General features: G+C 32.6%; 4 protein-coding genes across 5 annotated transcripts; 3 read left to right on the top strand and 1 right to left on the bottom strand.

The window, feature by feature from the left end:
* The first annotated feature begins 2,633 nt into the window (after positions 1-2,633).
* LOC139894126 (small ribosomal subunit protein eS12) lies at positions 2,634-4,782 on the top strand. 2 transcript variants are annotated; one of them, XM_071877329.1, is made up of 5 exons: positions 2,634-2,759; positions 3,488-3,524; positions 3,635-3,929; positions 4,401-4,466; positions 4,550-4,782. In XM_071877329.1, the coding sequence occupies exons 2-5, from the start codon at positions 3,517-3,519 to the stop codon at positions 4,607-4,609; spliced, it is 429 nt and encodes a 142-aa protein (XP_071733430.1). In that variant the 5' UTR covers positions 2,634-2,759; positions 3,488-3,516; the 3' UTR covers positions 4,610-4,782. The 2 variants fall into 2 exon arrangements, with proteins under 2 accessions (XP_071733430.1, XP_071733431.1); XM_071877330.1 differs by lacking the exon at positions 3,488-3,524 and having other exon boundaries at positions 2,666-2,759.
* Positions 4,783-5,267: 485 nt separating this feature from the next.
* LOC139894125 (stromal cell-derived factor 2-like protein) lies at positions 5,268-9,823 on the bottom strand. Its single transcript, XM_071877328.1, has 6 exons — positions 9,407-9,823; positions 6,919-7,059; positions 6,663-6,803; positions 6,311-6,360; positions 6,029-6,158; positions 5,268-5,554 (listed from the first exon to the last, which is right to left on the bottom strand). Exons 1-6 carry the CDS (start codon positions 9,515-9,517, stop codon positions 5,471-5,473), a joined length of 657 nt encoding a protein of 218 aa, XP_071733429.1. The 5' UTR covers positions 9,518-9,823; the 3' UTR covers positions 5,268-5,470.
* A 1,909-nt stretch (positions 9,824-11,732) lies between these two features.
* On the top strand, positions 11,733-16,762 carry LOC139890409 (sister chromatid cohesion protein PDS5 homolog D-like). Its single transcript, XM_071873294.1, has 14 exons — positions 11,733-11,842; positions 12,853-12,937; positions 13,356-13,559; positions 13,637-13,824; positions 13,950-14,067; positions 14,153-14,320; positions 14,459-14,704; positions 15,038-15,108; positions 15,182-15,233; positions 15,590-15,679; positions 15,806-15,870; positions 15,945-15,996; positions 16,164-16,259; positions 16,625-16,762. The coding sequence occupies exons 1-14, from the start codon at positions 11,733-11,735 to the stop codon at positions 16,760-16,762; spliced, it is 1,683 nt and encodes a 560-aa protein (XP_071729395.1).
* Positions 16,763-18,617: 1,855 nt separating this feature from the next.
* LOC139894124 (uncharacterized) lies at positions 18,618-26,060 on the top strand. Its single transcript, XM_071877327.1, has 5 exons — positions 18,618-18,742; positions 19,641-20,675; positions 21,619-22,542; positions 23,740-24,627; positions 25,405-26,060. Exons 2-5 carry the CDS (start codon positions 19,653-19,655, stop codon positions 25,747-25,749), a joined length of 3,180 nt encoding a protein of 1,059 aa, XP_071733428.1. The 5' UTR covers positions 18,618-18,742; positions 19,641-19,652; the 3' UTR covers positions 25,750-26,060.
* Positions 26,061-26,787: the final 727 nt, after the last annotated feature.

Genomic DNA, 26,787 nt, shown 5'->3' with positions numbered 1-26,787 from the left:
AGTTTAAATTTGGTCAAAAATTTTCGGGTCATCACACCTCGTTCACCCGAACCATCCCTTAACCATTCTGCTGTTTTGTTTTATCTGATTAAAACGGAACCCGTTTATACTTAACCCATTTTATATACTGTTTCCATTCCTTCTTCCTCTTTACAGCTAATTCAACCAGAGGCCAAACAACAATCTATACTTCGAATTAATCGTTTAATTTAGGACGTATAATTGAAACAAAAACGTTTAGAATGTGGGTGAATCAACAGAAAAGAAAAGGAAATCAAATAGCAGCTGCTGCATTCGCGAAAAAAATATGAACTCATATCGTGATTTTGAAATTAAAAGCGTTTTAGATACAGCTTACAACATGAAATAGTTTGCAAATCACTTAAAGAAACTATTGAAATCATCAATTTAACTGAAAACATAACAGGTAACTCGAATTTGTTCAAAGTAAAATCGTTTGACTTTTTAATTCTAAACTTTGACTCCAAAATCAGACTTCGATACGATGAATTGGAACTTGATGTTTTGCAGATAGTTTGAGTGTATGATTCCAAACAAAACTGCAATTATAGATTTTTAAAATTTTTAAGAATTTGATGAATTTAAGAAAATGAACACGAACAGAGCAAAACTCTTTTTTTTATTATTTAAATTCGTTTTTTTATTTCTCTTTCAATTCTTGATTAGCATTAGGGATTTTATAGAGCAAATGGTTGATTAAAATAGCCATAAAGTTCGATTGAATTTTTGTTGTGTAGCTTGTAGTGTTCGACGATGAATCCATCCACAGACAGAACCAAATTTAAACAGATACCTAATTTTCTTTATCTGCACTTTTAATTTTTAATTAATACTAATAATTACAAATTAATAATAATTATATTAATAATAATAATCATATTAATAATAATAATAATAATTGTATTAATAATAATAATAATAATAATACTTTTAATATAATAATAATAATATAAATAACAAGAATAATGATATTTATTAATAATTATGTTAATAATAATAATAATATCATTAATAATAAATGATATTTTATAATAATACTTATTTTAATAATGATAATGAATAAATAATATTAATGTTAATAATAGAAATCATAATTTTATTACTAATTATAATATTGATATTAATAATGATAACAATAATACTAGTAATAATAATATTATAATAATTTAAATGTATCACATTTCATTATATATTGCAAATAATAATATAACTAATATTGATATTAATATTAATATTAATATTAATATTAATATTAATATTAATATTAATATTAATATTAATATTAATATTAATATTAATATTAATATTAATATTAAAAGTAATAATATAACAACTATATTATCTTGTATATGATTTTACATATTTAGTTATAATTAAATCGTATTTTAAATTATATTTCAAGTTATTATATATATATATATATATATATATATATATATATATATATATATATATATATATATAAAATTATTTGTTCGTGGATCGTCGGAATTATATAAAAGTTAGGTTTAAATTTAGTCGAAAATTTCCGGGTTGTCACAGATTAACCCTAACTTATGACTGGACGTTTCACTTAGGTTCTTCTATCCTCTTTCAATCTTAATAGACACATCGAAATTTATGATTTACTTTACTTTGATTGGCCTATAAATAATCATAAATATTTGATTAACCGACAGTTCTATTCTCTTCTAAAGTTTTATAAGATGCACATGGTAGCATCACAAAGTAAAGAAGATATATAAACATGAGCACGTTAAAAATAATCAATCCCTCGTTTTTCCTTTATTTAATAAATTAGAATCATCGAGACGATTGATTTAAAATGTTTCTTCTTTTTTCCACGTACGTCATTCCTTCACATTGCTGGACTTCATCACATTTTCATAATCTCCAACTTCAACTTCTTCTTACCGTTAGCATGGCCCATATGTATATCAACTTGACAAAGTGTTGATCATTTAGAAACATTTATTTCGAACACGGACTCGTTTGACCATTTTGGCTCAAGATTTTTCACAAACATTTAAAAACAAAACACATGTTTCATATCGAAAAAACAAAATTTTGAAACACATTCGACTTCAACAAGTAAATACACATTTAGCTTCAGTCAAATAAGTCAATTTGTTCGGATATGACTAACCAGAAAATAAGTAATACGAAAAATATGTTTGAATTTTCCAAGGTTTTTACTTTTTACTAAAACATAACAAAAATCTTTTGTGTTTTTCATTTTACAGAAATAACTAAGCAGAAACTGGAAATTTAAGCTAAAGCAAACTTTACATACTTAAATTTAAACTAGTCTCACTCTCAAGTTTAGTACCGTGTGTGTGACACCTAAATAATCATTATTTTGTATTTTATTTTTCAAGTATTTACTATGTTTTTTTTATATTTTAACTTTATAGAATTTGTTTGAAAAATAAATGTATGTAAAAATCGGTGATATATTAAGTTGGTTGAGAGTAATATTTTAATTTTAATTTTATACATGTTTGAATTTTTCTTAAATATAACAATTGGTTACCTTTAGCTTTCTCTATTTTTATTATTTCAAATTATTTCTTAAAGTATATGGGTGAAAAATATCAATTAAAAGAAGTAGAAGGGGTAAAAACACGAACTCATCAATTAGGGTTTTGGATTTGCATACATACACAACTTATAATCTCTCGGATTCTGCTTTCGCAACCGATCTGTTCGTGCGTTTTTTGATTCTGCAACGACACCTGGTTTGCTATCTTCATCTCTGATTTGTTTGATTTCCATTACATTTACTTACTGAATCAAGATTGATTAATTCATTGTTTTTACCGATTACAAATTGTTTACTTTGATTTTTAGGTATAAATTACAAATGATTAGCTGTTTCTATTTTTTTTTTTTTTTTACAAATGATTTGTTTTTAGTTCGATACGATTATGTTAGTTCAAATGATTAGCTCAATATTATTAGTTGTTTGAAATTGTTTTCATCATATTGTTTATTGACTTTTAAAAATAGTAAGTAATTAATTTTTGCTTATTTATAATTTATGTGTATAAATGTATATTGTATACGTATATTGTTTTTTTGTGAAATGTTCGTTACAGTAGTCATATAAGCTCACAACTTTATAATAGAGGGTATGTTTGTATTCAATGTATAAATTATCCTGTTTATGTTATGATTTGACATAAATGAATTTTTAGCTATCTTGTCCTGATGATTATACGGAGTATATTATACATATTTACAAATTTATAATAACGTGTTGAATAATATTACACTAAATTTGGTGTAAAATGAGGGAATGAATATTGCTTCTTTGGTGTTTGGTGCTTTTGTAATTGTAAGTAGTATAGTTGGTAGCTGAATTATATATGTAATATATGTGTGGAATGTTGCTTGAATTTTCTAAATTGTATTAGCGTATTTTTACTCCATCTGATTTATTTATTTTCTGCTCTTTCTTTGACAGTTTGACATTAAGATCATATCAACAAAAACATGGCAGCGTAAGTTTCTTTTATGCAATGACGTGAAAATTTTGGCTTTTGAGTTACAAGGCTATTATTTCATTTATGGTGTTTAAAAGTTAAATTAAATGAATGTTTTGTTATTTCAGTGAAGAAGGTGTTGTTCCTGTTGAGGTAGCCGCTCCAGCTTCTGCACTTGGTGAGCCTATGGACATCATGACCGCTTTGCAACTTGTGTTGAGAAAATCAGTTGCTCATGGTGGTCTAATACGTGGACTTCATGAGGCTGCGAAAGTGATTGAAAAGCACGCTGCTCAACTTTGTGTATTGGCTGAAGATTGTAACCAGCCTGATTATCAAAAATTGGTCAAAGCACTTTGTGCTGACCATAACGTGAGCTTGGTGACCGTTCCCAGTGCCAAGACTCTTGGCGAGTGGGCTGGTGTAAGTCAAATATTTTCTGTATTTTGCTAAACGTCAATATGATTATGATATAAATCATATAATCAATCTGGTTTATGTTTTTTAAAGGTAGCAATTTCAACCCATGTTGTTGAGAAACGGTTGACTAGGGCCGTGTTTGATATGACAAAATTGGCTAAAAAGGGAGCAACTTAAATTGGTTGAAAGTTGCTCCAAGTCTCGTAGCATACAATCTTTGAACTAGTTTCTGACTGAATTTTCAGATTTGTTCTTGTAATCATATTGTCATCTTCTTATACTTAACACATTGATTGCCTTTGAATTTATTGTAAAGCTACAAATTTGCTTGTGGGTCAAGCTGATTGGGTATGACTCATACTAGAAATGACCATAGTTTTTAAACTTAATCCATCTTACTCTTGGTCTTTACCACATACAGAACCTTTGATTGTGTGAAATTACTGTTCTTTACGGTAAGTTATAATGTTACAGTTGTGCAAGATCGATTCTGAAGGAAAGGCAAGGAAGGTTGTGGGTTGCTCATGCCTTGTTGTAAAGGTACAACTTTTGACACAAAAATATCAAAGTCAAATTTTGTTGCAAATGTATCTTTAATTAGCAACATATGAATTATATTGCAGGATTATGGTGAGGAAAGTGAAGGGCTTCACATTGTCCAGGAGTATGTAAAGTCTCACTAAATATATGACAGTGGATCATAATACTTCTTATGGGGGACTTCATTGTTTGTTTTGAATTTTGGTATATGGGAGACTTTCCCTAGAGATTATTTGTATGAGTTAAAACACTATCAAAGATTCGCGTTATTGAGCTTTTATTCTACCATTTTATTTAAGTGATGGTATTTTTTTTATTTATTGATCAGTGATGATGCCATGCTAAGTATATTTTGACTATAGCTATCTAGTTATTTATTTTTTTAATTTATCTGTTTAAACCTGGTCAAAGTGGCCTGGAATGGGTTGTAGGTTGCACTTTTTGGCAAGCATTGATGATTAGTAGAGAATAAGTTCACTTTTAGAACATGATTTCACTATATAAAAAAGTAAATTTGTTTCATAACATATTTATAACTTCATAGTTGATACCGCAATTATGATTTGTGGCGATATCATGAGAAGAAACAATACATGTATTGACATTGGCAGATGGTTATTTTCTTACTTAAATGTTAGGTTATAGACAGATTAGCTTAAAAACCATGGCTAGTAAGAGTCGTGCTAAAATTTTTGAGCATAAGGTTAGCAAAAATAAAAAGGTATAGGTATGGTTAACCTGACCCTTTCTAGTTATCAATACAATCGACCCACAAGTGTTTCTGATAGAACACACGGAAAATGAGTTTCTGATGAAACAATAGATATCTCAAAAGCACCAACAGTTGGCGCCCAGATCCTAAATACATGTCCTAATGATGTTATGATAACTTGCTTATAAGTGTTTTGCACCACATAAATACTACACATAAGCTGGCATATAAACGTACACACAAACCCAGAAGAACATCTAGAAACTACCAACTACATTGAATAATGATTCATTCATTTGCTTTCAGAGACTGGCAAATAGACACCCTCCACTGCCAACCAAACATTGTCTGCGCGTTTCTCACTAACACCGCAAACCTGGAAAACATAACAATTCGAAAGCATTTATATTTCTATAAATAAAAAAAATATCCTTCCATAATTACATTAATCGACCAGTTAACATATGTGAGATTAAGAGTTATTTTCAAACAAATGGTACTATAAGGTGGAAACATGGGTAAGCAATTGAGTAACTCACTAACTCCTCAAAAACAGGACTGTATTTTCCATTCCAAGTTAGACTAATTAATGTATATGTACTGCCTTCAATAATCAATATCATTATCAAAAATGATTATAAACAATAAAAACTTTAAAATTACAATAACAATCCATATATTTTCTAATATGCAATTCAAACTTTCAAAGGTTGTATGATTTTAGATTCATTCTGGCTGACTTTCAACCGATTTGACCAACTTAACAAAATTCTCATTTTATCTAATCTTTTCACCTAATCAATTTGACCAGTTTATATCACAATTTTAATATGATAAAGACAGATCTAACCTCTTGCTGGCCACCAGCAATGCGGTTGTACTTCTTATTATGACTGTGCAGATATCCACTCGTGTCAACATGGCGAAGCCTTACTCTCTGATCCTGTCTCCAAGTTTTCCCTTTTCCTTCAATTTCGAGTCTACAGACATCATAGTAAAATGATCAACAATCTCAATATATACAATGTTAGGGTTGTAAGTAACTAAAAAATGAACTCAAGTTAGATTTCGAAACAATTCAAAGTATAAACTTGAAAGAAAATGAAAGTAAATTAATTACTGTAGTTCTCACCTCCAATAATCTCCCGTATCTGAATTACCATCATCTCCAAAGCAACTCACCTACACATAATCTCACTTGCTTACATTTCAAACCAATCATAAACAAGCAAACACAATAGAAAGAAAAAATATATATACAAGGTCAAAATTAATAACGACTTTGGCTACAAATATTATATATGTAGTATACTTTAACATTTTGTGAAGGGACAACTATTCAAAATTGATCATAAATATTAACAAATTAATCATGAATAAACTTCAAACATCTTTAGTATCTACAAAAACTGGAGGGGGGCCCACTACACCTGCAGGCATATACATATGGGAATATAGAACTATAAAAAGGATGGTTCACAAACCTCTAAATTGCCTGATATTGGTGAAGCATGCAAATGGCTATGGAGCCATCTCCTGGTTTTCATGTGTTGCAATCGAATGATGGTTCCACTTTTTATACTGTCTCCTTGTTTTGCTGATGTCTCTGGTATAGGCCTCACAATCTGGTTTACAAGAGTTCAAATTAAAGTAAAAGATACAGTAACAAACAGCACCTATGTTTGAAACTAAGATATGTAACTCAGATATATGAAATCCATATTTATATCATGAACATACCCAGTAGCTGTTTGCGTCATCTACATTAGGAAATCCCGTGACAGATTGTTGCCCACTGCCTGATCCATATGGCACATCGTGTGAATGCAGCCGATATTTTGTCTTTTCATGCATCAGCTTGAGTAATGACCCATAGGTAATCTAGCATAAAGAAAGTTTCAATAGATTTAACATAAACAGTAAAGATATGAAATCCAAAGTTGGAAAAGAACCTGATTCCCTTGTCTTACTCACATTTTAGCAGCTTTAACCTTCTAAACTAAAACATATTTGTATCACATATCCATATATCCCTTGTAATTGAAGGCTAGTGATCCATTTTTAATCTTATGTGGCAATTCCCAATTTAAACATCCCAAAGAATATGTTTTAATACAGAAAAAAGTAATATAAACAGTATAAATTAACTATAAAAAAGAAAATCAATAGAAATGCATATCACAAACAATCCTTAATCCAAATGTATGTAATAGAAGTACCAATCAAGTTATACGCTAACAATCTCAATTTGTCAGTTTATTGAACAATATCAATAAGCAAATGCTAATTTTCAAAATTCCATAATATGACAGGTTCACAACACTTGGAAATATCGAAATCACTCACTCCTACCCAAATTAACAAAAAAAACTCAGACCTTACTCACACCCTCTCCCTTGAATAATATGAGTATTATTTTACGATTCAGGGTTATCATATTTTTGAGCCCCTAACTTTTAGTACAAACTTAGTAGTGAATCTTGATATTCTTAGCTTCGTAACAAATTAATATAGTTATAGTTATTATATCTTTCTCAACATTTAGAACATCATATGTATGTTTTAGGTTTTGTAATGTATGTGTGATGTAGGTATTTCCAAGTGATGTATAGTTATTATATCTTTCTCAACATTTGGTTGTTTGTATGTATGCATGCATTTAGGTTTTGTAATGTATGTGTGATGTAGGTATGCATGTTTTGTATGTTAGTTTGTTTTTGTATGTATGTATGCATGTACGTATATATGTATGTATGTTTTTTGCTTGACTGTAGGTGTGGACGTGTGGTATATACACTCATGTATGTATGTTTTGTTAATAAGTTTATGTATGACTTGGTATGTATAAACGTTTACGGATGTTTTTTTTTTTTTTTACATGTATGTATGGATGTATGTAAGTATTTATGTTTTTATGCAATATGTATGTACGTATGTATGTATGCTTATGTAGGCGTGTATGTTATGCATGTATGGTTGTATGCATGTATGTATGGCTGTATGCATGCATGTATGTACGTAGGTACGTCTCATGGATGTACGGTATGTTTTGGTGTTCGGATGTATGTAGGTAGGTATGTAGGCTTACGTATGTGTGTATGCATGTATGTACGTATGTAAGACTTAGTGCTTCGCATCGTTCGGTGCATCTTGGGATCATTAAGGCTGAGGACGACCTTCCTTGCTCTTGAGCTTGGTTGGTTTCTTCTAGCTGGGTGGTTTCGGGGGTGTCTACCGTAAAGGTGCATGAGTGGTTTTTTGGTTTGCTACGGGTGGTTGGCTCTTTGCTTGCGCAACAACTTCCACCTGGCATGCCCTTCGAGTTGCTGTCCACAAGGTCCTTTGGCTCTATTTATTGAGGCAACGACAAGCGTCGATTTAGTGGCGTCTTGACTGCCGCTTAGAGCCTAAATTGATTTCCAGGCAGGCTTTAAAACCCATGAAAATTTGATTCTACCATTTTCATGGCGTCTATCTTTTATTTTTTTATGTATTTATTTCTTTCTATTTTATTTTATTTCTTTTTATTTTATTTTATTTTATTTTTTTTCCTGGCCGGAGGTCCCCGCGGAAGCAATCTCTCTACCCTGAAGTAGAGAGAGGGATGAATTTCCTTTCCTGTGGGTGGAGAATCCCTTTTCTCGACTCGTGGTTAAAGAAACGACTTCTCTTCTATTCTAGGGTAGAGGAAGGATTGTCTACATCTTATCTCCCCCATACCTCGCAGGCGCGGAATTGGGTATTGTTGTTGTTGTAACATTTAGAACATCATACAAGAATATGTTAAATTCCAAGTATATCAATTTAATCATAAACTGACCACAAATACACGAAACAAATCTTCTTATCTAAGACTTATTTGCAACGTTAACATTAAAGCCCTTTCATTCGTATTGTTTATCAAAAACACATGAAAAGTTTATCAAATTCTGCTTCAAGTTTCACATAAATCATCAACATTTGGAAACTGAAATTATTCTTCAAAGTCAAATTCTAATCACGTGATACTTATTACAGACTCCAAATGATCCAAAAAACATCAACATCAACAAACAAATTAAAATAATTCCTTTACTTAAGATAATACAGAATTCGCATAGAATTGAAGCTAAAATCAGTCAGATAGGTCAGATTTCAGTCAGGTAACGGTACATAGTCCAACCAAATCAATATCAACATCAACAATTACAAATACATTAAATAAAGTCATAAATCTACAAAATTATACCTCAACACCTTCAGTAGTAGGAGCATACACAGGAGCAGCTGAAGATGATGTATAATCAGAATCTAGGGTTAGAAACAGAAAAACAGCAATACCAAAGAACGAAATCGCCATAACTAATAACAATCCAATGAACCACGTCCGTTGCCAAAACGGTAAATCGAGCTCCGATTCAGACGATCCTAGAGTTTCTCTGTATATAATCCGAGTAGGTGTAGGTGATGAATTTGACGATACGTTTCTTCTACGAGTGTTATTATTAGCGTGATTGTGATCGGTTGACGGTGGAGCCACGGCTGGATTAGTTTTTGATAAGTCGGAAACTCCGGCAGGAGATCCGACCTCCGGCGGTTTTAATATGAAATCGATAAGAGATGCACAGGGATGATGATTGATACAGTGAGTGTGTATATGTAAATGAATGTGATTATGTGTGTGTGTAGTTTATAGAATCTGGATGCCACGTAAGAGTAAGGTTTTTAACGAATAGCAATGTTTCACGTGGATATTTGGTTACACGTGGAGTGCTGAGTGGGATTGCTATCAAGGTTATGGACTTATATACGGTGTTGTAAATCTCCTTATTTCTCTACGAGATCTCCCCGAGATCTCATTTTTGAAAGGCTGCAGAGATGAGATGTCCATCTCCCGAGATTTCTCGATCAACGGGGTCAAACTTGGTCAAATTCACGATTTCTCGAATTTCCTCGCTTATTTCTCGAATTTTCTAATGAAATCTCGTAATTTTTCGAATTGTCTCGCTCATTTCTTCAATTTACTTGTAAAATTTCATAAAAATGTATATAAATGTACATATATTTACTTATTTATATATATTTATATTATAAATACTAAAAAGTCAACGTCCGAGATCTTCCCGAGATTTTTTCGAGATGCCGATATCTCCCAAAAAATGTTCAAACGAGATCTCCCTGAGATCCGAGATCTCCAACCTTGCTTATATGGTTGATGAATTGAAAGCTTACAAAAAACTTTGTCTTTTAAGTTATTGATCCAATTTTTCTCGTGTTTATGTCTTCTAAATTTATTTGTGGCACAACTATGTATGAAATCTATTATAAAATTTATACTCGTATAAGTTTAGAATTTATCAAATTGATTACCGATTAACTGAAGAGTTTCATGTCGCCAACCATTCAAGTATAATTCATCACATGAGAAATTGTTTTAATTACATGTACATTTTGTTTTTAAATTTGTATTGTGACTTAATTAATTAATGTTTAGTAGTTAAGAAAGAGTGTAATGGTTGAGAGTGATAATGTGATAAGACCACTCCATATGGTCACTTTACCTCGTCGTTACCCGCTAGTTACCCGTCGTTATGCATAACTAACCATATGCACGAGCTAGTTACCCGCATTCACCATGAATTTGGCAAACACTTCTTATGAATTGGTAGGGTCCATTAGTTAGTACTTTTATATAACCAAATACCCTTTTCACCTTATGTACAAACACTAATACATATTGTACACCACCTTTATGCATCATGTACAAACTATAATTCATATTGTACAACGCCTTTAACGTATCATGTAAAAAAAACAAATACATAACAAATAATGTCTCCTTTTTTAACAAAAATTTCAAACCATATTTGTGTTATTAATAAAAATGTTGTTTAAAAAAATTGTGATTATGTGTATACTTTTTATTAATTTTGTATTAGTTAAATAAATATAAAAAAAAATTTAATTTATGATGTGACAATTAAGAATACTATGTTTTAGTCATGATAGACATTGTTTAGTTATAATGTTTTTTTATGGGTTACTTATGGGATTTATGTGATGATGTATCGCTGATGTGACAGTTAAGAGGATGGATAGTGTTAGTCACGATAGACAGGGGCGGAAATGAAGAGGAGCAAGTGGGGTCACCCGCCCCCAGTGAATTTTTTTTTTTGTGCAAAAAATTTGAGTTTTTTCGTTACCAGTGAAATTTTGTTTGGCTAAAAGTCTTTATATTTTTCCCCAAGGTCTCAAGATTTTGCCCAAAATCCTTCAAATTTTACCCAAAAAACCCAAATTTTGTCCAAAAAACTTCAAATTTTGAAAGAAAAAAAAACTTCAAATTTTGCCTAACAACATCCAGTTTTGCCTAAAAAAACTTCCTATTTTGCCCAAAAAATATTGCTACGCTTTTAGACCCACAAGGATAAACAAATATGTCGGGTCTACCCTCTTGAGAGGGTTAAGGTGATCCTCAAGAGGGTAGACCCACAAGGATAAACAAATATGTGAATTTATGTAATTTCGGCGGAGAAAACAAACCCACCGAGCAAAGATCACGGGAAACGTCAACCATGTACAAAAAGAAATTGAGATCAGTAACAACGACTCATCCGAGTCAAGTTGTGTTTCAGCGAGATGCGGGAGAAAAATCGAAAGATGGTGAAAAAAATGAACAAGGACTGTGTGAAACTGAAAAAACTAACCTATTAGACACAAAATACCTAACGCCATGAAAATTAGTGACCAAACACCACTATATCCTTAAATCAACCCAAATTAACAAAATTCATCAATAAACTACCACCACAAATCACAAACAAAATCTAACAAGGATATTACTCTAACTGAATTTAAAACCGCGATAGCAAAATGGTGAAACAACCAAAATCAAACAAAAACGTGCAGTGACCTTCTACCGGTCGTGGCTAAACTAAGAGATGACTTGTAAAGATAGAGTTCATCCTTATTCCTTATAATTATTATTATTATATGACATATATGTAAATAAAAATGAAGTTGATAATTACCTTGACACAGACTAAATAATTCACTAGATTGTATTAGAGATTAAAGGTTATATATATCTAAATATTAAATTAAATGTTTAAATATAAACATATAAATAAAAAGTAGAAAGATACGCAATAGTATAAAAAAAATACTGAAGTTGTGATGTGGTCGTGGCCTGCCTCATTTAGGGAGGTCAGGAGTTCGACCCCCGTTGGCTACATATTAAAAATACAATTTCATCTCTGCCATGAAGTATTCACTCATAACACCTTTTCCATATCGTTTGGGGTAAAGGGAAGGGGGATTTTACTTGGCCGTGCTCTTGGATCGGTTTCAAGGTTTCCTTCCGGGCAGCGATGGGGCGGGTTTATTATCACTGCATCGGTATGGTCGAAACGGGAGATGATCGGAATGAGTGATTTAGTCCCCTCGGATAATCCCAACCGGCTGTTAAAAAGTATAAAAAAATAAAAAAAAATACTAAAATAGAAATGCAAAATATTGAAAACGACAAATTAGGCTCGCATAAAATTCCTCGAAATATAATTTCCGCCAAATCACACACACATTGTGCATTCTGTTTTATTGGATTCTGTTAGAATCGTCATCATACAATAACAGCTTCAGGTTAAATTACATACATATTTGAACTTCAATTTATTCAATCATGTGTTCATTCAGTGAGCTTCAAGTCAAGCTGATGAACGCTGGGAAGAAATTGCTAATTTTGCCTTCTTCAAATGCTGAGCTTCTCACTATTCTTGTGGTATGTATATTTTTATAATACGTGTTCACATATAATTTAATGTACGATGCTTGCTTGAATCTGTTAGTTTGTATCGATGACGTCAGCTGTTATTTATTTACGGAGGATTTGTATAGTAGGATCTACAATTCAGCTGACTACACTTTGTTTTAGGGTTGATTGCTTAATATAGAAATGTACCTAATGCCCTAATTTATGTATGGGTTAGCTTATTTTCAGGGCATATTGGTTTATTAAAATTTTTAAAAGGCTGATAAAATTGTTATTGCTGCTTACGAGCTTATCATATTTAGCATATGAACTCAAGTTAAATAACCAATATCCTGTTACATTTAATAAAAAAATAAAAAAGCTCATGTCTTCTTGAATTCTATGACTGGAACTCCTTATTCAAATCTATGGTGTATTTTTGTGATAGCAAACGGAGCATATACTATCCGCAGTGAAACAATCACCATCTTTATCGATGATTCAATCAATGCATCCACTAATTGAGGTACTTATTGCTAAGAAAACGTTGAGGCATCCTGATTTGGATGTAAATATCTCTGTTGCACATTGTATCAGTGAGATCATGCGAATTATGGCACCGGAAAACCCCTACAATAATGAGCAAATGAAGGTATAAACAAATTGTTAAGATAAATAGAATATATCAATAGTCGCAAGTAACTTTCTTTCCTGATTGTTGATACACAGGATTTCTTTGAGCTAGTTGTGACCACGTTCGAGACTTTAAATACTGCATCTGGTGGATGCTATACTAAGATGACTAAAGTACTCAAAATATTTAGCAAATACAGATTACCATTATTTATGTTGGACCTGGATCTGGAGGGACAAGGGCTAATAGTTCGACTATTTAAACAGTTTTTAACTGTTGCTGAGTAAGAAATTTATTTCATTTATAGCAGATAGACGTGTTCTATAACTCTATTTGACTTCTGATTTAGCAGAATGTTACCATTTTTGTGCTAAAACATCTCATGTTTTCGTTTTGATGACTTTAAAGCTGCAATACTTCTGTAATTGTACATGAGATGGAGAAAATTATGACCATGATCATAGAGGAAAGTGAGGGGCTCGAACTTCGAGATCTCATATCTACTACTGTGAAAAAAGATAAAAAGGTATGATTATTTTGTCCACCTTTACCAAATCAGGTTCTTAATTCACTACTTATTACATCCTAGATTAGTATTGTTTCCATTGCAGATCAACTTGCCTGTTTGTTGGCAACTAGCAAAAAAAGTTCTCATGAACTATGCAGCTAAACAGCAACCACATATCTGCAAAATGAGACGAGATATAAGCATTGCACTTTATGATTATTCCAAATGGGTTGCATGTATCCGTAAAACCGCATCAGAAAATGACATTAAGGTGCTTGTCACTCTTGACAATACTTATACATACATTATACATATATATAATCTTCACAGATATTTTCTGCTATCGTACTGAGTTTCTTCAAAGTTGAATATAGTTGGTCCATTTGATATTACAATTTTTTACATGAAGGCTGCAGAAGTTGATAATTCATTGAGAGATACTATTTCATGTACAACTCACATGATAAAAGTTGAGTGTCCAGAGGAAATCGGTAATAGGCTGTTCACTGTCAGGATTTGTCAAATTAAATCTTGGGATATGGTTAACCTTCACTCTCAAGATAAACTTTCAATCGACTATCCATTAATGCCGCCCAAATCTGTGACAAACGTGAGGGAAAAACGCAAGAGAAATGACACTTCATCAAAGAAAAAGGTAATATTGTATTACTATGTGGCTATAGTTTCTTCTATTCATAGAATTGTCCGAACGGGATAGGCTGGCCCACAGTTTTTTTCTTGTCTTCTAGGTTTCTTGAATTTAAGAATAGTTAACGAACATATTTGCTATAATAAAACAGTTTAGGCGGATTGCATTTTGAATATTTTGGGTGAGATTTGACCTATCTGTACAGCTCGTTCAACGCATAAATAGTGCAAACCCATCATTTCAGTTATATTATTGTCATATGAAAACAAACATGAACAACTCATCATTACAAGTATGCTAATCATATTCTGGATTATACAAATCTATATACTGATTCAGGCTGTGTCTGTCGAGCCTGGTGAAAATTTGGTGGGGAGCAGGATAAAAGTTTGGTGGCCTGATGATCAAATGTAAGTATCATATCACACGAGTGATATTCATGAATCTTTTGGCTTTTTTAAAGCGAACATCTTTTGCTTGCAGGTATCACCAAGGAGTTGTCAAATCCTTTGGCTGTGCTATAAAGATGCACAAGGTGTGATGTTGACCAACATTTTATTCAAATTGTCTATTTTCATTTTCTCTATATTTTTTTTTATTGGATCCGACAATATCAACCAATTTATTCATTAATGGGTCAGTTTAGGTTATTTTTTATGGCTATCGAGTCCAACGGGTCAACAGAATTGTAGGGAAAAAGGAAGCGAGATCCGGAAGTTTAACTTATTATCAAGAAACCCGTAAATTTATTGATTGTCATACTCGATAAATTTAAAAATTGAGTACCTTTTTTGGACAAAAACAACATGACCCATTTTGACCCCCTAGCCAACCACCCATGTTGCAATCTACTTTGTATGTTAGCTAACATTGGTTGCTATATCTATTCAGTTATTGTATGATGACGGTTTTGAAGAACTCATAAACCTAAAGGAAGAAAAGTGGAAGTTGCTTAAAAACGTGTCTCTCATGACAAACTGTGTATGTATCTCCTTCCTTCTCTTTATACTTTGCAAAGCCTACTAAATCTTTATTCCAATTATGTTGAAAATATTGAACTTTGTTCCAACTACGTTGATAATATCCTGCATTTTTTTATTGATTCAGGCTATTGAGCATGGTGAAAATCTGGTGGGGAAGAGGATAAAAATTTGGCGCCCGTTATATGGAACGTAAGTATCATAGCATTTGAGTAAGATTCGTAAAGCTTTGTTACTTTTTTTAACGCGAACATCTTTCGCTGCAGTTACTATGAAGGAGTTGTGAAATCCTTTGATTCTAAACATAGGACACACAAGGTTTGATTTTAACAAAATTTGTTCCAAGTTCTCAATTCGTACATTCTAAAAGTTTGTATTAATATTATCACTGATTGATTATATTGTTGATTATTAATTCGAATTTCATTCGGCCTCGTCCTTTTGGGACGATTTATGATTTTTGCTAACTTGCTATATCTTCGTAGGTATTGTATGATGATGGTGATGAACAACTCATATACCTCAAGGGAAAACAGTGGGAGTTGATTGAAAACGCGCCTAGCATGTTAGATTCGGTATCGGTATATAACTATATATCTCCTCCCAACTCTTTCATCTTAGGAACACATAAAACCCACCCATGTTATTAAACTAAATTTTTATCTAATAAATTTCCATTATTTATAATTATATTTATATTTATATTTATATTTATATTTATATTTATATTTATATTTATATTTATATTTATATTTATATTTATATTTATATTTATATTTATACTAAAAATGATAGTTTTGGCTAGAAAGGTACTTCTTTCTCTGTTTAAAATTGAAGTCAAGGGATAAGCAAAAGGTCACAGGGATTATTTTTTTAAGCATATTTTATTTTAACCCATAATAACATCACCATCTTACTTATTTGATGTTATCGGGCCTGCAAACAGACCTGCGTAAGGGACTCAAGCAATGAGAAGGCCGATCATGAGCAGACCAGTGCGAAAGGACGGTCTGTAAGAGAGAAAATGCGCCCAGCCCGCTTTGAATCTTATATTAACCCTATGCAGTCGATTTATATTATGTAGTCATATATAATATATAAATATAAATTGACCGAATAATGATACATATATTTGAGATTAGCAAATCAATTAAACTGTTGGCATAATCAAACTTAATTTAATAATGACGTTTCTTTCTCATTCTTCATGTAAATACCATAATAAAAAAAATCGTTACCATGTTTTCTTAGAATGCGTTTGATAAAAATGAACGACTTAACATTGAATGATTCAGAATCTGAATGATTCAGAATCTGAATGATTCAAAGGTTCTGAATGAAGTTGCTTCTGAATGACAATGAGCTGTTTGATAATTATTTTGAACGAATGTGAATGATGTAAAATTACCTTATTGACCTTTGACATGAATAAAAACTACAATGTATTTGTTTAATAAGTGTTGTTGATATAATTAGAGAGAATATTACATAAAAGTTAGGTGTTTAATGAATAAAAGATAATTCTAACTCTGAATGGTTCAACGTCGAATGCTGAACCATTCAGCACCATGTTGAGATGTTAGAAACAAACATGCTGAATAACAAACGCACAGTCTAATAATCATATTATTTTAGATTTGTCAGTTTTGATAACAGTTCTTTTAGAATTCGGTGTCATATTCTAATTAATAAGATGATGTGTAATTTTTAGTATTTCTTACAAAATATTGGAGAAACTCTGAAACTAAAATAGTGAAGGAGTGATGTCATTGTTTATTTAATTGTTCTCAAATAACAAAATAGGATTTTTCTAGAGCTAGCCCTTTAGGTTATGATTAATAATATTTTTATGTATTAATAGTGGTAAACAAAAGTTAGTGGGGTAGTTATTTAGAGAAGTTATAAAAAAATGTACAAGTAGGTAATGCATGTCCTAAAGTCTTAAGCATAGCCGTAAGGGCTATTTTTAGAAAAAAAAAATCCAAAAAAATATTATTAAATTATTTTATTATTTAAATTAGTATAATTAAAAAATGGAAATCAAATACACGATAACAGAGACGATAACAATGCGTGTGACAGAGTGGCTGCAAGCGGAGAAGACGACGTAGCTTGCGCTTGCGACAGAGACGATGTGACGGAGTGGATTCATCGGTCGCGATGTTGGTAAGGATGATGGTGGTTATTGTTGTGGTTGAGGATGCAGAAGAAGAGATGAATAAGGGTGGGAAGTGAGACAGAATGGAAGGACATAGGTTAAGGATGGAAGGATCAGAGACGGGTGGAGAGTTACCATGTTAGTCAAAAGACGAAAATACCTTTTAACAATATTTTATTTGAGTGAACAGTAACGACTGTATTGATATATTATTAATTTAGTATAATGCATTATTAAATTAAATATAAAAACAAACATTATAAATAAACTAAATATTTCGGTAAATATTCAAAAGTTTTTTTTAACAGCAGTTCGAGATCTCTTAGGGGACTAAACCACCCACGCGTTCATCTCCCGCACTTGCATAACACGCCTCAACTGCTGATCAGTAGGAATCCTGGTTCAATCTGAGGGCATGGGCGTTAACACTCTCCTCCCCCGCTGAGACACTTAAGTGGAATTCAAGGGCTAAGGAGAAAGTTTACCTTGTATACAATGTTGTATTCTAACGAGAGTCAAACTGCTAAACGGTGTAATTATTCAAAAGTACTAGTAATTCTTTAAGATATACTCGATACAAATTGTAAATAGCAAATTCCTGTAAAAACTAAAAACGGAGTACTTTTCTAGCCTATTGGTTCATCCAAGCACATTCCAACAAGTAACAAGATACCCCCTCGTGCCCCTCTGTCCACAATTTTTTTGATTTTCCGCCTATACGTTTCGCATATATTTCATTTAATCCGGATCAATCAGTTGCAAGTAACCTACTGCTATAATATTAATATCGTAAAATAAAACTAAAGACTAATAGAAACCTCTCCGTCGCCAGCCGCTTAACCTCCTCCGTCAACCACCGTACCTCCATTACAACCGTCACTACCGAAACCCTAGTCCGTACAACTGGTATGGATCCTAAACCTGATTATCATACTCTTATATATCTGATTGCATGTATTTGCTGTGTAACTATATAATGTATTATGTATGAATGCATCAAAATTTTAAATTGTGGCTATTGTGTAAAATAGTTTTTTTTTAGAGTCATGCTTTTGATCATCCTTTTGATGATTGTATGTTAGAGGTAGAATGTGCAAGTTTAGGGTAAAAATAGCTAGTAGCTGAAATTTAACCATGTTTGGTTGACCTCAAATACTTTGTGCAGAGGTCAACTCATATGGTTCAAATAGGTTATCAGGGAAGGGGGGTCTATATGGGTCAAGCGGGTAGCCAGTGACGGATCTAGGAATATTAGTCACCGGTTAAAAATCATTTTTTTCTTTTTTTACTAAATGGCTTATTTCAATGGTGGTACCAAATTTTTTTTTTACATTATCTACAGATGTCACTAGTTAAAAACTCTAAAAAATTTCCAATACATCGCGTATTTCACTTGTGTCCCATGCTACCACTCAACCTATACTAGATCCGCCCTTGATATTAGTGTAAGTCTAATTTTTAATCTGTTATGGGTACATTCTTTTAAATATAATTTGGCCAATCTATATGTATAACTGTAACAATATTGATTTTGCTATTAAAGTTAGCTACAAATGAAGTTTGTTTAAAATGGTCATAAGTTAATTGTAGATAAACCCAACCCTGACCCATTTAGACCAATACCTAGGAAAAGACCAATTGTAACCCACACTCAGGTTGACACTCTTATATAGCAATTTCTAACGTTCTGTCTATATGTTTTATATAATAAATGTGTGAAATATGCTTGAACAGGTTATATAATGTCAGTGATACAGTTTCATGTGTATCCATTTACCAAGAATGTTTTCGTGTTTGATTGCAGATTGGTTAATTAATGGGCAAGACTAAAGAACGAGCCTGGAGAACGGGAGAAAAAGTACCAAAGAAACAAGACCTATCTATATACAAGAAACGTTATACATCCTCCTTTCGATCTAAATACAAAAAACAAACATATAATAATGAATATACCCCCGGACGACAACTATTCATGGAAATAGGGTTCAAATGGCAAAAAAAAATCTCACACGAATTTCCCGATATTATCACTCGAGGTATCCGAACTCATAATTGGGAAATTTTTTGCCAGAAACCGTCTCATGCGTCACTTCAATTAGTCAGTGAATTTTATAAAAATTATGACTTTAGGAGACCCGATGCAGTAAATGTTTATGGTAAAATAGTAGATGCAACTCCATCTTCTATCAACTCTTTATTCTCTCTTACCGATCATCAGAGGAAAACTATGTTTGAACAATGTGCGGTATATTTTCGGCCTTCCACAAGAAGAGAGATTACAAAGGAGTTGATTGGAAGAAAATCATCATTTTTGTCATTTACACGTGATTCTCTCAAGGTGGGCCCGGCTCTGTGGTTTGACTTTGTCAAACACAACCTTCTCCCATCGGCTCACGATACGTTAGTGAAACGAGACATGGCTGTTTTGCTGTACTGTATCGTGGTTGGAGAACCTATAAATGTGGGAAAAGTGATATATCAACAAATGAAGGTGTGTGCCAAACGAAAAACTAGCAGTTTGTGGTTCCCCAGTCTTATCACACGATTATGTGAACAGCACAATGTTGACAAATGGGACGTTCAACGGGTCCAGAAACCTGATTATCCAGTCGACCAAACAATGCAAGATAACCGTATTGAGATCGAATCAGATCAAGAAACAAGTCAATCGGATCAAGAAACAAGCCAATCGGATCATGAGATCGAGTCGGATCAAGAAAAAAGCCAATCAGATCATGAAATTGAATCAGGTGAAGAAAGAAACCAGTCGGTTGATGAGATTGAATCAGATGAAGAACAACAGGAGCTGGTTGAAAACGAGACTCCTATGTCAAATCGTGTATGTACCTCCTTTTCTCTTTTTACATTTTTTGGAACTTGCTTTACTTTATTTTTTAGATAAAGTCAAGTGCTTGAAATATATTGAACTTAACCCATGAAGTTATTACATATCTATCCAACTTTAAAACCTCTATTGTACATTGTGTACGTGTATGTATAAAACATTCAGTTATTACTATGTATGTCTCTAACCTCATATAAATTGTAAAATGTGACACAACACCGGTTTTTGTAGTGTTGCAAATGACATGACAACTTTTAATGGTTAGCTAAAATCAAGGTTATGTGATGAGGTATTGCAATTATTGAAACTTTGATGCATATGATCAGAAGTTTCAAAGTTGGATGTGTACAATAGAATTTTGGGCAAACTCAATACCTTTTTAGATAATATGTTATACATTGATATGATTTGTATTAATAAGGACATGTTTGTTAGTCTTGGGCTATTTTTGGGCTAAACAAAGTATCAGAATGGGAATAAAGAAATTGCTTAAGCAACTGTTAGTTGAAATGGGCCGTGTTGACATTTGTCCAATCTTTATGATTTATACAACTAGAATCTTAATTTTATTAAATATGATTACAAAATCGGAAATTTACTAGTTTTAGGTAATAGATAGCAATCTTAATCCTGCATTTTAATAATTTGGTTGTTAGGGGATTCAGAAGAAAATGGATAAATTAACACCAAATTGACCAGTTAACTAACCCAGCCAGACCCACTCAATTTGCCATCTCTTATCTATATCTGTTTTGTACAGCTGGAACAGTGTACCCTTAAATAGTTAGTTTGCTTATAGAAAATGAAAGCTAACACCATTTTGGTTAAAAAATATGCACTAATGGATCTGAGCTCATTTAGGTTTTTTTATGAGTTATATGATATGGATTTATGTGTATTCTTTTACCAACAATGATGTTGCCGTGTTTGATTTCAGATTGGTAAAATAATGGGCAAGAGACGTCCTATATCCTCCACCCGATCTAATTACAAAAAACGAAAATATAATAATAATAATAAATGTACCCCCGAACGACAACTTTTTATGGAAACAGGGTTCGAATGGTCAAAATTTAACTCACACAAATTTCCTGATACTATCACTCGAGGTATCGAAACTCATAATTGGGAATTGTTTTGCCAGAAACCGTCTCACGCGTCAATTCAATTAGTCAGAGAATTTTACAAAAATTATGACTTTAGAAGACCCGATGCAGTAAATGTTCATGGTAAAAAAATTGATGCAACTTCATCGTCTATCAACTCTTTATTCTCTCTTGCGGATCATCAGAGGAAAACTATGTTTGAAAAATGTAGGTTACAATCAAAGCTTTCCTTAAAAAGAGAGATTACAAAGGAATTGATTGGAAGAGAATCATCATTTTTGTCATTCACACGTGATTCTTTAAAGGTGGGCCCGGCTCTTTGGTTTGACTTTGTCAAACACAACCTTCTCCCATCGGCTGATGATAAGATAGTGAAACGAGACATGGCTGTTTTGTTGTACTGTATTGTGGTTGGAGAACCTATAAATGTGGGAAAACTGATATCAGAACAAATGAAGGTCTGTGCCAAACTAAAAAGTAGCAATTTGTGGTTCCCCGGTCTTATCACGCGATTATGTGAACGGCATAATGTTGACCAATGGGACGTTGACCAAACAATGCAAGATAACTCTATTGAGATCGAATCAGATGAAGAAACAAGCCAATCAGATCATGAAATCGAATCAGATGAAGAAAGAAACCAATCAGATCATGAAATCGAATCTGATGAAGAAAGAAACCAGTTGGTTCAGGAGATCGAATCAGATCAAGAACAACAGGAGCTGATTGAAAACGAGTCTCCTGAGTCAAATTGTGTATGTATCTCCCTACCTCTTTTTTACATTTTTTGTAACTTGTTTTACTTTCTTTTTTGAAAAAAGTTGAGTGCTTGAAATATATTGAACTTAACCCAAAAACTATCCAACTTTAAAACTTTTATAGTATATTGAATGTATCAGTCATTCAGTCATTACTATTGTATGTATCTAACCTCGTATAAATTTGTAAAATGTGACACAACACTAGTTTTTGTGGTTTTGCAAATGACATGACAACTTTTAATGGTTGTCACGTCAGCTACAATCTAGGTTATGTGATGAGGTATAGCAATTATTGAAACTTTGATACATATGATCAGAAGTTTCAAAGTTGGATGTGTACAATAGAATTTTGGGCAAACTCAATACCTTTTTAGATACAACATAGATATGATTTGTATTAATAAGGACAAGTTTGTTAGTCTTGGGCTATTTTTGGGCTAAACAATGATAAGAAATTGCTTAGGCAACTGCAGGTTGAAATGGGCCGTGTTGACATTTGTCCAATCTTTTATGATTTATACAACCAGATTCTTGATTTATTGAATATGATTACACAATCGAAAAGTTACTAGTTTTAGGTAATAGATAGTAAATCTTAATACTGCATTTTAATAATTTGGTTGTTATCGGATTCAGAAAAAAATTTAAAAACTAACACCAAATTAGGCCTGGCAAAGTAAACCCAAACTCTTAATCAGACCCATATGGTTTTTTCTAGGACCCATATGGGTCTTAGACAAATAAAAAGCAATGGGTCCGTTGGGTCTAAATTCATAAAGTCCAATAAATAGAGACGGGCCAACAGGTGTTATATATGGGTCCAAAGGGTCTTACGTATTGATATGCCTCGCAAAGTAAATCCAAACTCTTCATAAGACCCATATGAGTTTCCTTAGGACCCATATGGCTCTTAGACAGATAAAAAGAAAAAGGTCCATTGGGTCTAAATCCATCAAGTCCAATAATAGAGACGGTCCGGCGGGTCTTGTATATGGGTCCAACGGGTCTTGCATATTGATAACACGGGTCGAGCTGTGTAGTTTTAGTTATTAGTTTTCAATTTCAGCTTTCAAAGTTGTGTTTGAGATTCAGTTTTAATTTTAGTTTTCAGTAGCGTTTTCGTTTCAGTTTTTAGTTATGGATTCATGTGTATCCTGTTACCAACAATTATGTTTTCGTGTTTGATTGCAGATTAGTAAAATATTGGGCAAGAGACATCCTATATCCTATACCGGATCTAATTACAAAAAACAAAAATATAATAATAATAATAATAATAATAATAATAATAATAATAATAATAATAATAATAATAATAATAATAATAATAATAATAATAATAATAATAATAATAAATGTACCCTCGAACGACAACTATTTATGGAAATAGGGTTCAAATGGTCAAAATATAACTCTCACAAATTTCCTGATACTATCACTCAAGGTATCCAAACTCATAATTGGGAAATGTTTTGCCAGAAACCGTCTCACGTGTCAATTCAATTAGTCAGTGAATTTTATAAAAATTATGACTTTAGAAGACCTGATGCAGTAAATGTTCATGGTATAATAATTGATGCAACTCCATCTTCTATCAACGCTTTATTCTCTCTTATCGATCATCAGAGGAAAACTATGTTTGAAAAATGTGAGTCATCTATACGGCCTTCCACAAAAAGAGAGATTGCAAAGGAGTTGGTTGGAAGATCATCAAAAAAATTGTCATTCAAACGTGATTCTCTCAAGGTGGGTCCCGCTCTTTGGTTTGACTTTGTCAGACACAACCTTCTCCCATCGGCTCACGATACCATGTTGAAACGAGACATGGCTGTTTTGCTGTACTGTATCATGGTTGGAGAACCTATAAATGTGGGAAAAGTGATATCAAAACAAATGAAGGTGTGTGCTAGCCAAAAAAAATGCAGCTTGTGGTTCCCCGGTCTTATCACGCGATTATGTGAACGGCATAATGTTGACCAATGGGACGTTGACCAAACAATGCAAGACAACCATATTGAGATCGAATCAGATCAAGATCAACAGGAGTTGGTTGAAAACGTGTCTCCTGTGTCAAATTGTGTATGTATCTCCCCCTACCTCTTTTTACATTTTTTGTAATTTGTTTTACTTTCTTTTTAGTTAAGTGCTTGAAATATAGTGAACTTTACCCAAAAATTGTTTTTTCATCTATCCAGCTTTAAAACTATTAGTTTATGCATCAAACATTTAGTTATTGCTATTGTATGTGTCTAACCTCATATGAACTGTAAAAGATGATGCAACACCAGTTTTTGTGGTGTTGCAAATGGCATGGCAACTTATATGGTTGTCACGTCAACTGAAATTCAGGTTCTTTGATGAGGTATAACAATAATTGAAATTTTGATACACATGATAGGAAGTTTCAATGTTGGATACATACAATAAATTTTTTGGGTAAAATCAATACCTTTTTTTTAGACAGTATGTTATACATTGATATGATTTGTATTAGTAAGGACAAGTTTGTTAGTCTTGGGCTATTTTTGTGCTAAACCACATCTTAGAATGGGAATAAAGAAATTGCTTAAGCAACTGCAGGTCCAAATGGGTCGCGTCAGCTCGTGTTGACATTTGTCCAATTTGTATGATTTATATATCCAGATCCAGAATATTAAGTATGATTACAAAATTGAAAATTTACTAGTTTTTGTTAATGTGTAGTAAATCTTTATTTATTCTGCATTTTAATATACTGGTTGTTAGTGGGTTCAGACTTCAGAAGAAAATGGAAAAACTAACACAAAATTGACCATTTACTTAACCCAGCCCAACCTACTCAAATTGCCACCTCATATCTATATCTGTTTTGTACAGCTGGCACAGTCTCCCCTTAAAAAGGTTCCATCTCAATCGGAAGCTATTCGCAAACAGAAGGAGGCCATGAAAAAGTTTAGTTTGCTTATGGAAATGAAATCTAACATGATTTTGGTTAAAAAATATGGCCAAATTGATCTGAGAGAGAGTTCTGCTGAGCTGGATGCTGCACAAGAACGATTTGAAAAGGGTGAAAGGTGTGCAGACCTGGTTGCTGCACAAGAACGGTTTGCAAAGGCTGAAAGGTGCGCGAGAGTACTCCGTTTTGTTGAAAGGAAGCTAGATGACGATATCTTGGAACTTAAGGCTGACAAAGACTCATTCGTAAAACAACGAATCATATAGGCTAGTTTAAAAAAGCTTTTGTTGCATGAGGTTCGGGTTTTTAGTCTTGCTTATAAGTTATAACAAATGGGTATATATTTTATTTGAATTGTTATAGATGTATATGCATATATAGTTGATTAGTTGATAGTATATTGTGATGGTCATGCACTCATGCTACACCCCTATTTTGTCACCATTAGTTGATAAACACCCTTGTGTTTTGTCTAATGGGAGGGGAAACCTTATTTAAAAGTTGCCAGTGAGAAGATTTCCATGCATTCCTTGATTATACATTTTTTCCTTATATTATATATCCCACTCATAATAAGTGTCGTAATGTTATTTTAAATATCGTTATTTGTGTTATACTTAGTAATGTTATTTTTGGGTCGTTACAACTCCGGCAGCCGAATCCAGAGAAGGTGGAGTCCGACTGATGATGACGATGATGTTACCGAATGTGACGGAAAACAAGAGGACAACAACCACAAAATTCCGGCAATGGGTTTCGATTAAGTGTTTGATTTTTACGACGTTGATACCGGAATTTCGTCAGATGCACACCAAGTCGCGATATTCCAGTCAGATCAACAATTAAAAGCAGCAGCAACAGAAGACCTGTTACAAAAATTAGGGCAATTAAGCGGATTTCCGGCGTCATTGTTTGAAGCCATGACCACCGTCAATGATTTCCGGCCACTTAAGGGACTTTAAATACGTTTTGAGGATTGTTTCAGATTCGTGTGGTGATAAAGATACTAGATCTAGCTTCAACTTTAGGTTCTAATGAGGAAATTGAATTTCGATATTTTTGGTGAAAAAAATGATGACGATGAATCTGATGAAGATCTGGTAATTGTGATGAGATATAATGAATGTTTACTGGTGCTATATAACGAAGATGAATGAACGATGATGATTATGAGTATTGATTTCTAGTAAGGGAAATAAGAAAAGTAGGTGCCTAAAATATATTAGGGTTGATTTGGGTTTTTTAGGGATGAATGATGAGATGGTGTGGTCACTGTGGTGGTGATATAGATGGAGCTTAGGGAT

The sequence above is a fragment of the Rutidosis leptorrhynchoides genome, chromosome 2, assembly GCF_046630445.1.
Source record: "Rutidosis leptorrhynchoides isolate AG116_Rl617_1_P2 chromosome 2, CSIRO_AGI_Rlap_v1, whole genome shotgun sequence".
NCBI lineage: Eukaryota > Viridiplantae > Streptophyta > Magnoliopsida > Asterales > Asteraceae > Rutidosis > Rutidosis leptorrhynchoides.
The sequence above is the reverse complement of the archived record's forward strand: the minus strand, read 5'-3'. Positions and strand labels throughout refer to the sequence as shown.

Excerpts from the sequence above, each read along its gene's own strand:
- LOC139894124 (XM_071877327.1), top strand. The coding sequence starts at position 19,653 with ATGGGCAAGACTAAAGAACGAGCCTGGAGAACGGGAGAAAAAGTACCA. Across the intron at positions 22,543-23,739 it reads AGTCTCCTGAGTCAAATTGT|ATTAGTAAAATATTGGGCAA; the intron begins GTATGTATCTCC and ends GTTTGATTGCAG. Across the intron at positions 24,628-25,404 it reads TGTCTCCTGTGTCAAATTGT|CTGGCACAGTCTCCCCTTAA; the intron begins GTATGTATCTCC and ends TGTTTTGTACAG.
- LOC139894125 (XM_071877328.1), bottom strand. The coding sequence starts at position 9,517 with ATGGCGATTTCGTTCTTTGGTATTGCTGTTTTTCTGTTTCTAACCCTA. Across the intron at positions 7,060-9,406 it reads CTACTACTGAAGGTGTTGAG|ATTACCTATGGGTCATTACT; the intron begins GTATAATTTTGT and ends TCTTTATGCTAG. Across the intron at positions 5,555-6,028 it reads TTGCTGGTGGCCAGCAAGAG|GTTTGCGGTGTTAGTGAGAA; the intron begins GTTAGATCTGTC and ends TATGTTTTCCAG.
- LOC139894126 (XM_071877329.1), top strand. Across the intron at positions 3,930-4,400 it reads CTCTTGGCGAGTGGGCTGGT|TTGTGCAAGATCGATTCTGA; the intron begins GTAAGTCAAATA and ends ATAATGTTACAG. Across the intron at positions 4,467-4,549 it reads GCTCATGCCTTGTTGTAAAG|GATTATGGTGAGGAAAGTGA; the intron begins GTACAACTTTTG and ends ATTATATTGCAG.
- LOC139890409 (XM_071873294.1), top strand. The coding sequence starts at position 11,733 with ATGTACAAAAAGAAATTGAGATCAGTAACAACGACTCATCCGAGTCAA. Across the intron at positions 11,843-12,852 it reads GAAAAAAATGAACAAGGACT|TGAGCTTCAAGTCAAGCTGA; the intron begins GTGTGAAACTGA and ends GTGTTCATTCAG. Across the intron at positions 15,680-15,805 it reads TGTCTCTCATGACAAACTGT|GCTATTGAGCATGGTGAAAA; the intron begins GTATGTATCTCC and ends TTATTGATTCAG.